The following is an 18,185-nucleotide window of genomic DNA, read 5'->3' on the forward strand; positions in this document are numbered from 1 at the left end:
ACGAACATAAAAAAGTGAATTTTCTTAATTTTTCACCATTACTGGTATTTCACCATATTTTCCCCTTAAAAGTCCAAGTGTGTTTTCATTCAATTTTATGATAGTTTGTTATGGTAGTTCACTGATATGTAACTTTACATGTTCACACTTGAACAATGAATTTTTTTGTATGAACTTAGAGATAATATAAGAAGAGTAATTTCAATCATTAAGGATATAGGACTTTGCATGTGAATAACAATTACATCGAAAGATGTCGGGAATGTGTGAATGCAGATGGATACCACTTTGAACTCCTCCTACACAAGTCGCGTCTTGGCCTCCTAAACTTTCAAACCCACCGTCTGCCACCGTTTCAAAATCGTCGTGGAACAGCATACCTCAGGATGAGACAAATGGCCAACAGACTTCAAGTTGACATAACTATTCCATCAGCCCTGAGACCAATGTTAAGATGCGAGATCGTGCATATCTTTTTGATTTTTGTTCTCTCATAATTTCCTTCTCTTGTCATTGTTATTGACACAAAGTGTTGGGAGAGGTTTCAACGTGGTAATCTCATTTCCATTGTTATCATTCCACTAATTCCTCATTATCATCTCTTTCTCGTCAACAGCTAGAATAAGATGCTGATTACACTCTTCTAAGAGAATTATCTCTTTTCTGCCATCAACCCTTAGAGCCTGTCTGTAAGAATGTTCTTTTTGTTAGAGACAGAATGATAATTAGCTTGTAACATGAACAGACTGGTAACGCATACATTGGAAATTTTTACATGAACGTTTTCAATACAATTTTTTGTATCATCTTCAGATGCATTATAATTAAAATTAACAATTAACATTAATTATAATGCATCTGAAGATGATACAAAAAATGGTATCGAAAACGTTCATGTAAAAATCTTATTCATGTAAATGACTATTATAGTAGATAAGCATTGGCGGCTTAATAAAAGTGTTACACATTAAATTATAGCAGCTTATCAGTAACAAAACAAAAATGAAATAAATAGTACAGGTTTTAATTTATTGCACTCATATATAACATAATATTTACAAAACATTTGGTTTGTCTAGCTGAACACAATTTTGAGTCGGGGGCGAAGTGAAAAGCAGGATACAACATCAGCAGATATTGGACAAGATACAGCATCTGAAAATCGAGAACTTAGAACCATGCTGGCTGACACAAGGACCAATTTAGCCCTGCTTCATTCTGAGATGGCACATCTTCGATCTGAATATGAAGACAAATGTCGTCAACTCAACAGGTATTTACACTAATTACCACTATCTGTGTAACAAGACTGCGAATTCTTTAACTAAAACCTATTCCAATATTTTACTGTCCACTGCATCTAGTAATTTCCTTCATACATCATTAATATTTACATTTTCAAACACGTTTGTAACTTCAATATTTTTAAATTACCGGTACCAGTATTACATTAAAATATAAATTTGGTATACTTATATTTTTTTCTTCCTTTCAGTCAGCAAGAAACAGTGGTGGCGTATATGCACCAAAATGACCATGTCCATCGACAACTTCAGTTACTACAGTAAGTGTCATTATTACATAGAACTGTATATGTTTAATATTACTTGTTCAAGTATGTGTATATGTGTGTGTGTGTGTGTGTGTGTGTGTGTGTGTTTTCGTGCATGCGCATATATATAAGGGTGAACCATAAGTAGGCCTAATATCATTCATTTTAGAGGTTATTCTTCGAGATATTTCAAACAAAAAGTTTGCTATCATTGCTAACTGTTGCTATCATTGTAAGATGTCCAGACTTTTCCTCAGACCTGTAGAACAGAAAAACGACAAAATAAAATTTAATTTTCATTATAAATCTAAAGTTTCTTAACAAAAGATCTCTTTACATGAAATCTATTTAATTTCAGCGAAGCCAACACGAAATTACAAGACACGAATGACAGCTTACTCACAGTCATGGATGTGTCTGGTCTCAGATCACCGCGACCTTCTTCACCTTGCTGCTGTAGTCATGCTAGTTCCACAGGCTCACCTGCTGGTCTATCAGAGGGCAGGAAAAGAAAGAGGTATACATTTAACTTCTAGAGATCTAGAACAGTAGCACATTCCTCTCTGCAATAGAAGCTTCAATTTTAGGCTTTGCAGACTTGGACCTAGAGTCACATGAACTGTTGTGTACAATAGAAAAACAAACAGTGCAATATACTGATTTGTAGGTTTCAATTTAACTATGCTTATTCTCTGTTATAATGGGTGAAAAAGAGTTATTCTCTCCCAAATGACAAGATATTTTTAAAATGTCTTTAAGTGTGTTGAAAATGATGCAGTGCAGCAGTGTATTTATATGTGTAAAACTCACATTTTTATAGAAAAATTATTCATTGTGATTGAAAAGCTAGTATATTTTTGTCTCAACATATGTATGCACTACTTGTTGGCAATAACGATTTTCCGCAAATATTTATGCATATGATACTAGACAGATCTGGAGTTTATTTTCGTCAAAGTTATTATTATAACAACAAGACTCTAACCTGCAAAATGTTTATTTCTTTGAAACTCTTTAAAAAATATATATAGGATGGAATTTTAGTATTAACCTGTTCTGTTATGTGTGAGGAAGATAATATTTCCTTTCTAAATAAATGTTGTATTTAAAATTTCGCACAAATAAAGAGGTCTGATGTATCATAATATGCTCGGCAGTAGTGTGAAATTATGGTTGCCTAAGAAACATTTTGAATTATTTTGATATGAATAACTGATTTACGTCACTATACATAAATAAATACATATAGAGAGAATGACATGAAGATTGTTCTTATTCTGTTGGAAGAGGGTTCTGACAGTGATTGTGATAACATGAATTGATATGAAAATGGTAAAGCCAACATTATGAACTGGGGAAGAGTTATCTTAGCTTAAAAAGATGAGATTATTGGAACCATCTTCTTAGAGCTACTGATATTTCCATTATAGTTGAGGATATTATATTGAAGTCTTTTCTGTCAACAAGTGTTCAACAAGTATTCACAAATAAAAAAAAAAATTAAAGTGGTTTATGACTGAATTGGTAGAACCATGCTATAATCTTTACCCATGTTTATGAAAGTTAATTATAAATTACCGATAACAAAAATGTAAAAGTAAATGACGTTGCACTAGACTGATTAATTCAAAATACACGATACACATTTGGAAGGGAAAGCAGCTTATAATAAACTTTTTGACAAAATATTTATTAATTAATTTTATGATTTCAAATGGTCTGTATACCTCCAGCATTGTATATTATATTGAAATATTTTACTATTTCGTTTTATAACTTGCTGATTCCTTCCCTGATGGGGGAGGGGTTAAACCACAAAGCCCTATTCTTATGCACGATCTTGATAGGAGAGAAAACATGTAGTTCATTGGCAGAAAAATGTGTTAATTTAGTGCCACCATGCAACTCTGTCTATATCGCAATTTGTTTAATTCAATTGATTTAACTGTTTTAATGTCAAGTCGAGATAAATCCATAAGTATTGCAATGAGGCAACACTGTTCTCACAAATCGACCTCTCGCATTGCTTAGTCAGCTAAGGCACTTGCCTGCTGATCTGGAGCTGCGCTTGGGCATGGGTTCGATTCCTGCTTGGACTGATTACGTGGTTGGGTTCCTTCTGAGGTTTTCCCTGATCATAAGGCAGATGTCAGGTAATCTATGGCCAATCCTCGGCCTCATCTCGCCAAATACCATCTTGCTGTCACCAATCCAATCAACGCTAAATAACCTCGTAGTTGATACAGCATTGTTAAGTAACCAACTAAAAAATATCACAAATCACCACTGAGAGATTTAGGAAAGAGGCAAATAATAAACATTCATGCTTTGCAGTATTCTAATCGAATATTGCCCTGGTCAAGTGACAGGAAAATAATCAGAATACATTGATGACTAATAAGGACGATGATGATATAGTACTTGATTTACTTACGGTCACTGCCAGTGATCAGAGTAGGAAGGGGAATAGGTATGTATCCATACTACAACACATTTATATATATATATATATATATATATATATATATATATATATATATATATATAATGCTTAATAACATCATGGATTTTACAGTGTTGGAAGTAGATAAAAAACTAAGTAATAAATTTTCAGATTCTGTTTGAACAGAGCAATGGTCGCTCTGTAGTTATTGTAGTGCACCTATACTTAAATTGTAGTGAGTAACTCTAGCAATACTTACATCACTAGTCACAATCGTCAAAGGAATGAAACCTAACTGAAACTATAAATCTTCACTAAAATTCGAAATTATGATTTTTGACATCTTATGGGCAAACAAAGCACTCGACGATTTTTTCAGCCAAAACTCTATTCTGGAAGGTTTAAAAAGAATGTATTCCAAAAAATAGCATTCTTCTTGTTCGTTCTGGTTGAAAGATAGTGCCACTTTCAGTCAAATTCATTGGTAATGTTTTTAAATTAAACTACAGTTGTACCAACATGAATCCTAATAAAAAAAATATAAATTCTACTGAACCAATGTGGACGTCAAACTGCAAAGATAAATCTGTTTCAGGGTATCTCAACCAGCCAGCAGATCTCCTTCTGATGTGGAAAGTTTAGTGGACTCTGCCCCTGCTAGCTTAATTTCAACAAAAACTGGACTTGGAGATGATGTACAGTTTGGTATAAGACGACTTATGGAAGACCTAGGTAAGTCTATTACTTTATCTAGCATATGGAATCTCCAAAATATATGTCCTTGTAAATAAGAACAAGCCCATGCACATAGGTAATTCCCAAGAAATAATAAAGGAAATAAAAATCAAATTAATGAGTATACCCGCAAAAAATTGTGTATTGCATTAATATAGTATACAGTACTAGTGATGAAAATATTATATTAGATGTAAAATAAAGTTATGGAAGTCAATGATGCTGTTCTTACAAAAGAGAAAATAAATCTCTTCAAATATGGAGCTAGAAATAAATTCTTATCATTTTAAATTTATTAATTTAGTAATAATTACACTTTCTTCTATCAAATGTTCAATTAGAATACGGGAAAAATTATTTCTGAAGGTAAATAATGTAAGCATTGTTAAGACGAATGAAAATATGGAAAACAGGAAATGATATTATTTGTTACTGTGTACTGTACAGTTATATACTGGTATAATTAATGGAAGAACGATGTGAGTCAGATGATTTGTTTTACAGTTGGGGGAAAAAACCAGGGAAGAAATTGAACAAGTCAATCTCCAGTGCAGGTTCAGATCACAAGTCTCGCTGCTACCCAAGAATATGCTGGTGGCCTCATGTTGTTGATTAAAATGGAAATAAAATAGTATATTTTCTTGTGGCTTCTTATTTTTCTTTAGCTTAAGATTATTGAATTTCTTTTGAAATTTGCAGAAGTGATTATGAAAATGGTAACAAGATTAAATAAAAGCGGATATATAAAATAATGTCAAGTAACAAAGAAAAAGATACTTAAAAAAATAGTATCTTGAACATTTCAACAGCAGTTAATGCATATCTTGTTACATAAACCATTCTTTAGAGAGTTGAGAATTTCCAACTTATTTTCTGTTTCAATTTTTCATAATCCATGTTCAGCTCAACATTAAGAGCTGAACGTAAAATAAAATATGCATTAGTTAAGTAGCCTACTATCATCTGTAAATAATATGTTTTTGCAAATAGGTACTTTAACATAAAAATAAGCACTAGGAACTTTAACAACATATGTTCTAGGTACATGAAAGTGTTACTTTGATGTAAAAAAATAAATATAAAAAATAAACATTCTGTGGGCGATAGTCCATACAGAGCCAAGACATATCAGCTGACTGCTGGCCTCACATTCACATGCCTCAACAGAAGTGAACGATGATCCAACCAGCACGGGGGTAAATGTGTGGTTTAACTCAATGATCCCTTCAGCCATTAAAGATGGCTCGTGGAACTAGATTTTGCTACCTAGTGTAGCTACCCAAATTCATCACGATGTTGGGTGGGCACTGGTCCCATACATTGACTGACAATTCATGAGAAATTTTCTCTCCCATAAATGCTCGAATCAGTGTTCATCCCATAACACTAGTCCAAGAAATGATGCCTTAAGGGCCCTACACATGCTCAGGCAGCCTGTTCAGTCGGCTTGAACAGTCCAAGCCTGTGTAGACAAATGGAAGCAACCACATGTACAGACCAAAAATACGATTTCCTGAGTTCGGATTTAGTTGCCATTCAGATCATGTCTGGGAAAATGAATTTCGACGAAATATTATTGAGTGCAGTTTCTGTGGTGGTGTGTGCTAATGTAATTAAGGAAAATAATTGTTGATTTTTTTTACTACGCTTTCCTTGTAAGCTTCAGTATCTTTTTCCCTTAACTTCTCAGCCAATTTTTCATAAGCCAATAGTTTTTTTTATTTTTATCACAATATTCCTTCGACTTTACTTTCCATAAAGACGGATTTGCTTTGTACATTTCGATAAAATCTCCTAAGAAGGGATCACTGTTCTTATTGCGCTCTATGTTGACTCAAGTAGGAACACGCTCGAACTGAAAGAATGGCCTGAATAAGCCCACACACGCTCAGTTTTCGAGAGGTCTGCAAAGACCAATTTCTGTCAGCACCAGAATTCAATCCGGTCAGACAAGTGATCTCCTGCAACCTGTACAGTTGAACTGTAGCATATGCAGATGCTACGGTTTACCTGCACAGGCTTGGATTGTTCAGGCCACTGAGCATGCATACGGCCCTTTAGACCATGATGCTATTGTGTGGGACGCAAAAATTATGCCACCAGAGTCATCTGGATATAGTGGAGCCAAACTCTTGTTCTAAGGCTGCATTCAATCATAGGTTCAAATCCTACTTGACCTGATTAACCTGGTGATTTTCCCCAGTGGCAAGGGGAATGTAAGGTAATCCTTGGACTCAACTCGCCAAAATACAATCCTGCTATCCCAATTGCATTGATGTTAACTAATCAAGCTCTTGATATACCGTCATCAAATAACCAATTGAATAATAATAATAATAATAATAATAATAATAATAATAATAAAATAATAATATCATTATTTTCATATCACAGTCATCTTCAAAATAGCACATTTTGTGATAATGGTATGTTAATTTTTCCTTTCAGACTCGGGACGTTCAACAATGCGTGACAATATGGATGTAGATAGCGACAAGTCTCTGCAAGAAGAACTTATACAGGTGAACTTAGGTCAAATGGGAACACTGGAGACAGATAATCAATCAAGGCAACTGCAGGTTTGTTTTATTTTAAAACTGACTTTTCAACATTAAACTGATGTGCTGGTCCAATGTGTAGACAGGGTGGGGGCTCACTGGACTGAAGCCTTCCCCCACTTTTCAAGAAATATTTTTAAATTATATGAGATTTAAAGCACGTAGAAACAATCCACCACTGGTATTTCGAGTGTGACACAGAAAAATATTGTTTCACTGTTTCTACTGACAATGACCGATATTTAGAATAACAAATTCTTTATATTTCTGCTGACAAGGCGTTTTAAATTGATCGATGATTTTCAAATAAATTATGAAGCTACTGTTGTCAACACAATAACCAGATTAAGTAATAATGTACTTAGTGTCGAAGTCTTCACTCTGCACTGACGAAGAATGGATTTTGCTTTATAATATTTGGGGAGTCTAATGAATTTTAAATTTCATAGTGTTAAACAATAAAATTATTGTGTTTTAAATATGTTTCATGTACTGTAAGCTATGGACAAATTTACTAAATGATATTCCCAAAAACTTGTACCTCTCTCCCATCTTAAATTTCTAGCTACGCCATTGCGCTGGTCCATTTTTAAGGTGAAAATTTTAAATGTAGCATTATAACGCAACATATCTACAACCTGACAAACATAAATTAATATTCATTAGCAATGGATAGTCTAACAAATTTCAGGTCATCGAGTTTAACAGCACTAATTTCCATATTGCCAGAGTTTAACTACAACAAAATGCCCTCCAGTTTACATCTGTTCCATTATGCAATAGATTATAGCACTTTACTTAACGAGCTTTCAAAATACAGACAATGTTAGCAGTCAAAGAAATTTTATGCGGGAGAAGTGGATAAATGAAAAGGGAAGGAAAATCAAATCAATCTATTCAAATAAAATTTGCCCACTACTCTTCACCCATCACGTTTACCTTTATCTACCATGGATTAAACAGTAGTCTTTTCGTGAGAAGCTATCTGCTCACTGAACATTGGTGGGGCTGTTCAGTATCTCTTATAGCAGGAGTTCTCAAACTTTCTGAGACTTCGCCACCCTTCACATTTCAGATTTTCCATGCGACATTCTTGTACCCAAAATTAAAAAAAATGCCCAAATTAAATTTGGTGGTGTTTTTTTAAAAGAAAATAGTCACTTAGCCTATCTTACCAGCTTGTAAAAATACAAAATTGGAATAAAATAAATATCTACAGGTAGTGAAAACTTGCATGTTATGTTTCACTATACATTATAAATTACTTTAGTTTTACCTTATAGACCCAAACAGAGACTGGCGACACACCAGAGCATCGCAATGCACAGCTTGAGAATCTGTCTTATAGAGTAATTATTAATTAAACACACATTAATTTTTTTCAAGATTGTTTGCTTCTATTGCAGCTCAGTCATTTAAAAGATAACTATACAGGCCTAAAGTATATCTTCCTTCATGAATTTAGTCCTAGAATCTGTTCTGATACATGTGTGGGACCATTAAGAGAACAATAGGACATAATTCAAGGAAAGCAACATAACCAACATTATATGAAACAATGCCATTACTTTGTCCAATGTATGGTAACGAAACCTTGCCCACCAGAAGAATGGATGAAAGGCAATTGGCGTCACTGAAGAAGTAGATTTTTAAGAAATGTAGCAGGTTATACAACTTTAGATAAGAAATTAAATATTTAAATGAGAATAGACTTAAATATCAAGCGGCAGTATGAAGAAATAAAAGAAAGGAATCTATATTGGTTTCATTATGTTAAAAAAGGGAACCAAAAAGAATCCCCACACTAATAATGGACCACCAACCTAGTGAAATACTATGGATAAGACGGAGAAGCTTTGAAGAAAGAATGTGCTGATAAGAGCTCAATTCCTGAAATTGATTATCTTGATGATGCTGATGATGACGACAATGGCAAAATAGTAGTAACTAAAAGTTTTGAAGATGAAATACTTTAAAGAGTATGTTTAAGTTAAACGCTGTGCACAAAAGATTCAGTAGGTGGGATATTAAAGTTTCTACTGGAGAAAAAAAAAAAAAAAAAAACAGAGAGAATAGCATTTCACGTGAAGCAACAACATATGGTCTAAAATATTAATATAACTTAAAATAACAGACAGATGGCGTGCTACAAACATTCCCTCAGAACTTTCACATTAAAGTCTCGGTATGATTACTACCAAACTTATTAAACCTCTCTACTGACAGTGCTTAAGCAATAAAGAAAAGTGAATGCCAAGTAAGTGGATGATTAGAACTGTAAATAAATTACTGTCTATTTATGAAGTTTAGGATATACATATTCACATAACTAAATAATAGGCATGTTTTAATTTTTAAATGTGTTCTAATGCCAATTTTACTTCTTTCACAGGTGGACGAGTTAGATTGCAGCACTAAAACCCCAATTTTTGGAAGAAGACTTATCTCACCAGGGAACACGATAGAAGTACCCCTGAGTCCAGTTACATCCAGAGAACTTGAACCTACTGGTGCACCAGACAGAACCTACAAGATTGTATTTGCCGGAGATGCTGCTGTTGGAAAAAGTTGTTTCATTTTCCGCTTCTGCAAGGGTGTCTTCATTAATAACCTTGGATCCACACTAGGTCAGTTTAAATTTCGCCACTTTCTCTTCCTATAAGGGTAGAATATATACCAAGGATGTGTTTAAAATTAATCTTTCCTATTACTTGAAGAAATATAGCCTACATTATGAAACTCTCTTATGGTTCTTTCATAATTTTTTTCCATTGGGAATTTTACAGTATATGTAAATCACTTTAAGATAATACAACTGAACCCCATGCAGAGCCGTGCATAGTGGGAGTGCTGCTTTTTAAGGTACAGGATCTGCACTCACACTAACCTAAAACATTCCTTGTTGACAGCAGATTCTGACAATTAAAACAAAAATATACAACAAACCCTATTGTGAACCAAGTCACTTTTCTATTCTGTCAGAATATATTTAAACTTCTTTACAAAGTTTAACAATCAAAATTTGCCTATCACTTGCCAACATGGAAACTTCAAATTATCGGTGCCTATTTGTTACTGAACTTGCCCATAATCGAACATCTACAGTTATGTTTTTGATCTATAATAGTAGAGATCAGTCAGTCTCGGCTTTTTAAAGACTAAAATAAAATAAAAACGTCAATTTCTTCTCCTTTCCCATGTAACAGTTGCTTTCTCGATCATTTTTTCTCCTCAATTCTAATCTACACAGTCCTTCATTTCGCTCTAATAATAATTCAAATAGCACATTTCCATCTCCCCTGTATTCTATTAGATAGAATTTTATTCACTCATTACTATCCTAATTTGTCCCAATATTTTAAAGCGTGTCTTTATTTTGACAAGTTAAGAACTGCCTCACTTATGCCACTGACTTTCCAATTAACTATCATAATATTTACTTTCAAGTATTAATGACAAAAAGATAATAATTTAAATATATTTAAACTTAACATTATAAAATATCAATTAACGTTACAATAATTCACTTTTAATCAAATAAAGTAATATACAGAGTGAATCTTAAGCAATGTCATTAATTTAAGGGGGTTATTCTTTGAGATATTTCGAACAAAAAAGGTTTAATACAATTTTGCTCGAGTTGCTTCCTTTTCGAGATAAAAATTGTTTCATATGATAAATTTCATAGCAGGTTTTGAGAAAACCATTGATCGAATTCCCAATATGCTCAGTCAGTTTAGGAGAGCAGTGTATTATGATAATAAATGACTGAAAAAATTTTAGTTTTGTCTTTTAAATGTGAAAAAATTTGATACGAACAAATGTAACTTTTCATTGATTAAAGTTCTCGTTAACACTTTGTTAAAAACATAAAATTTACTCTGTCACACGTTAAAAGTGTTAAAATTGTTAAAAAGGTATTTATCAAATCATCCCATACAATATAAACATGCAGCTTTCCGTACAATGACACACAGATTAATTAATATACCAATGAACAATGACAACTACACTGAAGAATTAAACACAATAAAATATATAGCACAAGACAATGGATACAACCCTAACATAATAGACACACTAATAAAAAAGGCAAAACAAAAACAGACCAAACCAACACATACAGCATGCGAGAATAAATACATAACATTAACATATCACAATACCAATACCCACAAAATTGCAACTTCATTCAGAAAACTAATGTACAAAATTGCATACAAAACAAATAATACAACACAGAAATACTTAAATAACCACACTAAACATTCAAATATATATAATTCAACTGGAGTTTACAAATTAAAATGCAATAGTTGCCCACATTTTTACATAGGACAGACAGGAAGATCCTTTCATACAAGATACAACGAACATATTAAAGCTATAACCAAACCTTACATTACATCAAATTATGCAGATCACATTATCGACAATAATCATGACTACAATAATATAGAAACAGATATGGAAATTTTACACATCACACCAAAAAGTTCACAGTTAAATATCCTAGAACAATACGAAATATATAAGAATACAATAGCACACCCACAATACATACTTAATACGCAACTACAGTTCAATACGCACACATTGTTTGACGTCATTGTACGTCATAGCATACAGACAGCCAACCCCCACCATAAGAGCAACACACCCCCACCCCTACCATCGACAACTGCACATCGCAGAGCCAAAATCAGCAGTGGTTCAAGAGACACTGAAGACGACGACAAATAGCGTCGAAACGGGCCGTCTGTCGAAGGTAAATACCTTTTTAACACATTTAACACTTAACGTGTGACAGAATAAATTTTATGTTTGTAACTTTTCGTTCTGCAAAATAATTTTTCAATGTTACATTTGTTTGGATCAAATTTCTGCACATTTAAAACGCAAAACTAAAATTATTTCAGTCATTTATTATAATAATACACTGCTCTCTTAAACTGACTGAGCATATTGGAAATTAAATTAATGGCTTTCCATAAACAAGTTATGAAATGTTTCATATAAAACAATTTCTATCTCCAAAAGGAAGCAAAAACGAGCAAAATTGTATTGAACTTTTTTATTTGAAATATCTCAAAGAATAACCCCCTGAAATTAAATACATTACTTACGGTTCATCCTATATAATATATAAATATATTATATAGTTTACAATTGAGCAATATTTAATATGAGTGTAATAATGAATTATAAATGATAAATATAACACAATAATCACATTACTAAATGTTTCAGGAGTTGACTTTCAGGTAAAAACAATTAGGGTTGATGAGAGAAATGTTACACTTCAACTTTGGGATACTGCAGGCAAGTATTTGGTTTGTTACACTTAATTTTACATTTAATGACAATTATTGAATTAGTAACATTTTATTTTTAATTAATGTAAGATAAAATAAAAATTTGTTACTCTACTATGTCACAAAATACGTAAGAAGAGTCGCCGCTTGGCCTTTTTACATTGCTGGTGAAATACCTACACTAAAACAATGTTTCTATCTCAGTTTTCTAACAAACAGAAAGGAGTTGTATTACAAATGGTTAAATTCGTCTATGACTGATCCCTGGAGTTGAACCAAGACCTCAAGATGTAGGGAGATGCAAACCTTCGCATTTTTACGAGTTTTATTGTATTTCAGGAGCAATGATGAAAGTCCAAACTTCACCTTTTCTGAATAATCCATTATTCCTTCCTGTCTGCTTTAGAATTACATAAAATATGCGTAATTTCTTATTGTTTCCCATCTCACTCTTCTCCTAAACATATTCTGTTTCTCATCTTTCATATAGCACCAAAATCACCGGAAATTGATGATAATGATAGTTGTTACAGTCATTATCAATTCCAAAGCAGCCACCGCCGCCACCCCCCCACCACCACCACCACCACCACCAATACAACATACAATCATACACAATCTTCGTTCACTCCACACATACTAGTGAAAAAAGTGCATATAGAGTTGTAAGCTTTGTGTCCGTTTATCTATCAATAGAAAAACTGCTGTGTAGAGATGTAGGTAAGTTTTGTTCAATCTGTATCACCTTAGTCATTGAGTTTCTAATTCACATTCTTATGATTTTCATGAATATTTTATTACCTTATGTATTGGAAACTTTAATTTAATTACATATATGCATTTCGTCCTTATTTATTTATTTTCTGATTTTTAAAGATGAATACAACTTTCACAATTTTATTTACTACTTTAACAATGACTGCCACTATTTTAGGACAGGAAAGATTTCGTTCCATGACGAAAACTTACTTCAGAAGAGCAGACGGAGTCATGTTATTATATGATGTGACAAGTGAGAGGTCATTTCTAAATGTGAGGCAATGGATTCAGAGTATAGACGTAAGTAAATAGATGCTTATATTAATATCAATTTTAATTTTACACAGAGCTCATTCTAAATTCTAAAACAAATATTTTATACAAATAGGAAGTGACAGAGCAACGGGTACCAATCATACTGTGTGGTAATAAAGTCGACTTACGACCAGAAGCCCGGGCAAAAGGTGTCACATGCATTGACATGGTGGAAGGAGAACTATTAGCTCGAGATTGTGGAGCCATATTCCTCGAGACAAGCTCAAAAACTGGAACCAACATCCTAGATGCTGTATTAACTCTTTCACGGTAAAGCATGTCGATTTAGTATCTCTGTCTTCATGTTTTCCTCACACTATGATTTCTACTTAATGGTGAAGTCGAAAATTCGACATTGATCTGATTAATCTTTTTTCTTTCTTCTACTGTAAGTACATTCTTTATCCGAACTCCACGCTTTCAGTCTCATTCATTCTAGCAGAATATAGGAAGAATACTACAAAATCCTTTCCTTTTTTTCCCCAAGGAAAGTATATTTCCATTTCTTCACATTTTATTGCCACTTGCATTATGTCTATTCTTTATTTCTATCTTATTTTAATTGTAGCATATATCTACAAAATTAATAATAAGAAAAGAATATTCATTTCATGGATTAGGCCTAATGTGCTTGAAACAACAATATTCAATAGTATTATCTTGTTATTTTATTAATATCAATTAATAAACCTTGACAGAAAGAATTAACTTTATGTGTTATTAAATACATATTAACGTGTTACTTTTGATAATTAAAAAAAATACTTAATCTCAGATTTCTATGCTGATATAATGCTGTTACTTATAGAAACAAAGGAAAAAAAAAAAAAAAAAAAGAAAAGAAACGAATAAAGACAGAATTTTAAGTGTGATAATAGTAACAATGCTTAAAGAATATATTAAAAAAAAAACCACAGACTATACCAGACATTTTATATCCATGGAACATAATTCGGAAAATCCTGTCTATAATTATCACAATTTGATATTTGACTTTTAAATAAGACATTTTTATTTCAGGGAAATGCTAACAAGAGAGGATGTCGAAGTACAAACTTCATCTCTAAGAATTTCACAAGATCATAAACCAACAAATTCATGTTGCAGCAAAAACTAATTGAAAATTGTGACTGAGAATTGGTTTGTCACAGTGGATATCCATTACATAATTTTCATAAATATTACTTTTATTTAATACTTTTTTAAATGTTACAAACACATGTTTATAAATACAGTATATGAAGTAATATAGAAAGTTAAAATATAATTCTATAATTTAAACTGTTATTAATTTAAAAAATAATTTAAAGAAACATTTCTGTCAGTGTATTGAAAAAAGGTATGTAAAATAAATACAGAAACCTAATAAACTGAGTTCTAAGTATTTTATTGAGTTATTTATATATGAATGACATATGAGAAATGGTGATGATGGTGGTGATTCATAACAACACAACTACCAGCAGAAATAATATTGCAGTCACCATAATTTATCGTCAATGTCTTCAACAAACACTGACACTAAATTCAGATACATTTGACATCTGATGCACATAATATCTCATCAGATTTCGCTGATGAGTGTCTTTACAATCAACATATTACCACTACTCTAACCACGAAATATTTGTTTTCTCTATGGATGGTGGTGAATGCAGAAAAGAATAACTTTTAGAAAGGTAGCATCTCAAAAAAACTTATTTCCATCATTGTATATTCCCAATGGACATATTGTTAGAATTTTTTTTTGTAAAAATGGAATGTTTTACAAATATGATGTAGTTTTATGAAAAGAATATTCACAGTATGTGTCATGGATTGTATAGTCGTTATAAAGTTCACACTGTGTTCAGTCATGATAGTACAAACATGAAATACAATGATAAAATAAAAAAAAAAATAAATCACTTCATAAAACCCATGTTACAGCATTTATAAAACGATGGTCTGTAGTTTAAGGTAATACGCAGCCCTTGCTGAGATAGTGTGGTGTGTCAACTGAATACTTTGTTTTTGTCTGGCTCTTTTTAAGTCACATTGATGGTACCTTTCATAACAAATAACAAACACCATAAATCTATTAATCTGGACTAAATAGCACACTATTGTGAATGAATACCTTTCAGAGAACGATCTGATACTTCATATTAGCTGGCAATATAGTACAGATTATGCGAAATAGAAAAACTCAAATTGACTATAAATATGAAATGTACTAAGAAATACCTTAATATGTTCCCTGCAGTTCCGCCCATCTTGTACCCCAATATATAGGGGAGTAGACTAACAGGACATAGAGTGGACTGAGAAGACAGGGAGTGGACTGAGAAAACGTGGAGTGGAGTGAGAGGACACAGAGTGTACTGAGAGAACAGAGGGAGGACTCAGACGACATAGAGTGGACTAAGAATACAGGGAGTTGACAGAGATGACATGGAGTGGACTGATAGTACTTAGAGTGGACTAAGAGGACACAGAGTGTACTGAGAGAACAGAGGGTGATCTGATAGAACACAGATTGTACTGAGACAATAGAGGATGGACTGAGAGGACATAGAATGGACTGAGATGGCATTGAGTGGTCTGAGAACACAGAGTGGACTGGGATGACAGAGTGGACTGAGAATGCAGGTAGTGGACTGAGAGGACACAGAGTGTACCGAGAGAATAGTGGTTGGACTGAGAGTACATAGTCTGGACTGAGAGTACAGAGAGTAGGCTGAGAGGACAGAGAGTGGATTCAAAGGACATAGAGTGGACTGAGAGAACAGAGAGTGGACACAGAGGACATAGAGAGGACTGAGAGGACATAGTGTGGAATGAGAGGACAGAGAGTGGTCTTAGGACAGATAGAGTGAACTGAGAGGACATAGAGTGGACTGAGAGAAGAGAGAGTGCACACGGAGATCATAGAGAGGACTGAAAGGACATAGTGTGGAATGAGAGGACAGAGAGTGGACTGAGAGAACAGTGTGGACTGATATTTCAGAGACTGGACTGGTTGAACTGAGAGTGGACTGAGAGCAACCAGATTGGACTGAGAGCACATAGAGTGTCCTGAGATCACAGAGTGGACTGAGAGTTCAGAGAGGGGGCTCAGAGGACAAAAAATGGACTGAGAGTTCAGAGAGTGGAATCAGAGTACAGAGAGTAGTCTGAGAGAACATAGAATGGACTGAGAGGACCAAAAGTGGACTGAGAGGAGAGAGAGTGGACTGAGAGAGAGGACAGTGAGAGAACTGAGGGACAAAAAGAGAATTGTAAGTGCTGAAAGTGGACTGAGAGGACATAGAAGAATGTGACATAGTTGACAGAGAGAACAGAAATATAGGTTGATCTCAAGAAAATTATTCCCCTCAGTGAGACATGTAATCTTACATGTGATTAATACGGGAAGGAAGAAATTGCTATAAAAAAATCGAAAGCAGAAAATGCAGACATAAGTCTCTTTCTGTGAATATTACGGGCCACTGTTTGAACTCAGTGAAGGCATTCTGTCTTGAGTTCGATCCTAGTAAACTTATAACATATCGTTATAGATATGAAGGAACTTGAAATAATGGTAGTCCTGTAAATATGATGTCCGTTGTCCACGTTTTAGCAGGCCATAGTTAGAATCCTTTCAGGACATTTCGCGAGTTCGATCCTTGCAAACTTTTGAATGACAGGTAGAGGTACGACATGCTAAAAAAATTGCAGAATTAGTAAATATAAACGCCCTTACTGGAATAGTAACAGATCGTACTCTGAAGTAAGTCAGAGAATTATCATCATAATTCGAGCCTAGTGTAAACATATGACATTAGTATAGGTATGAAGTAGTTAATACTCTAAAGAATGCAGAATTTGTAAAGAAGTCCCTATCCTAAATAGTAATAGACAATAGATTTAAGGCTGAGAGGGTATTAACTCCTAAGTTCGAGCATTGTGAACTTATGAGTTCTTTGTAGATAATCGAAAGATGATGCTGAAGAATTCAGTAGTTAACCCTCCTAGTACCAATGGGGTCAATATGGCCCCAGTAGCTCTTTTGAAAGAAAAATCTCCGCCATTTTTAAAACTATGATTTTCAAAATTTATGACTTTATCTCTTTGAGTCAACTGTATCCAATGATGTTTCGTTCATTTTTATATTTTCAACACATTAAAAAATATTCATTGTTTCTTCACTGAGTACCATTGGGGTCTATATGACTCCATTAAAAAATTGGATTTTTTTTTCTTTGAATATAACATTATGAAAGGAGAAATGCTGACCGTCACTTTGAACCTCGGTTATACGGAACACGTGCAACAATGAAATATTATTTCTTACCCATCGTTAAGGTTTGTTGCCTAAGTTTTTATTAGTGTTTTGCCTCAGTGTGATGTAGAATTACATGATGAGTGCAAGATATTTGACTAGTTCAGAAATAGGCGTAATTGTGAATGAAGAAGATAATGAGGAAGAGGAATATAATGAGGAACATGAATATAATGAAGAAAAATCTGATGACGATGGCGAGATT

The 18,185-nt window shown here is 33.4% G+C and overlaps 2 protein-coding genes across 5 annotated transcripts in view; one reads left to right on the forward strand and one right to left on the reverse strand.

Annotated features, from left to right (window-relative positions):
* LOC138707504 (ras and EF-hand domain-containing protein homolog) overlaps positions 1 to 15,175 on the forward strand; it is a 57,141-nt gene extending 41,966 nt beyond the window's left edge. The window contains exons 4-13 of one of the 2 annotated variants that reach the window (XM_069837016.1): positions 1,080 to 1,273; positions 1,496 to 1,564; positions 1,911 to 2,069; positions 4,591 to 4,727; positions 7,179 to 7,309; positions 9,681 to 9,915; positions 12,539 to 12,610; positions 13,538 to 13,662; positions 13,751 to 13,947; positions 14,698 to 15,079. In XM_069837016.1, coding sequence (XP_069693117.1) covers positions 1,080 to 1,273; positions 1,496 to 1,564; positions 1,911 to 2,069; positions 4,591 to 4,727; positions 7,179 to 7,309; positions 9,681 to 9,915; positions 12,539 to 12,610; positions 13,538 to 13,662; positions 13,751 to 13,947; positions 14,698 to 14,794 — 1,416 coding nt within the window. In that variant the 3' untranslated portion in view covers positions 14,795 to 15,079. Of the gene's footprint in view, positions 1 to 1,079; positions 1,274 to 1,495; positions 1,565 to 1,910; positions 2,070 to 4,590; positions 4,728 to 7,178; positions 7,310 to 9,680; positions 9,916 to 12,538; positions 12,611 to 13,537; positions 13,663 to 13,750; positions 13,948 to 14,697 lie in introns of both variants that reach the window. The other variant, XM_069837017.1, reaches the window with a different exon arrangement.
* The window catches only part of LOC138707505 (acidic proline-rich protein HP43A-like), a 308,063-nt gene continuing 290,881 nt past the window's right edge, over positions 1,004 to 18,185 (reverse strand). For all 3 annotated transcript variants that reach the window (XR_011334247.1, XR_011334246.1, XR_011334245.1), the window contains 2 exons: positions 1,956 to 2,043; positions 1,004 to 1,811 (listed from right to left, as the gene is read on the reverse strand). The gene's annotated coding sequence lies outside the window, so the exon portion shown is untranslated. The remainder of the gene's footprint in view (positions 1,812 to 1,955; positions 2,044 to 18,185) is intronic.

Source organism: Periplaneta americana, chromosome 10, assembly GCF_040183065.1.
Source record: "Periplaneta americana isolate PAMFEO1 chromosome 10, P.americana_PAMFEO1_priV1, whole genome shotgun sequence".
In the NCBI taxonomy this organism is placed as follows: Eukaryota; Metazoa; Arthropoda; class Insecta; order Blattodea; family Blattidae; genus Periplaneta; species Periplaneta americana.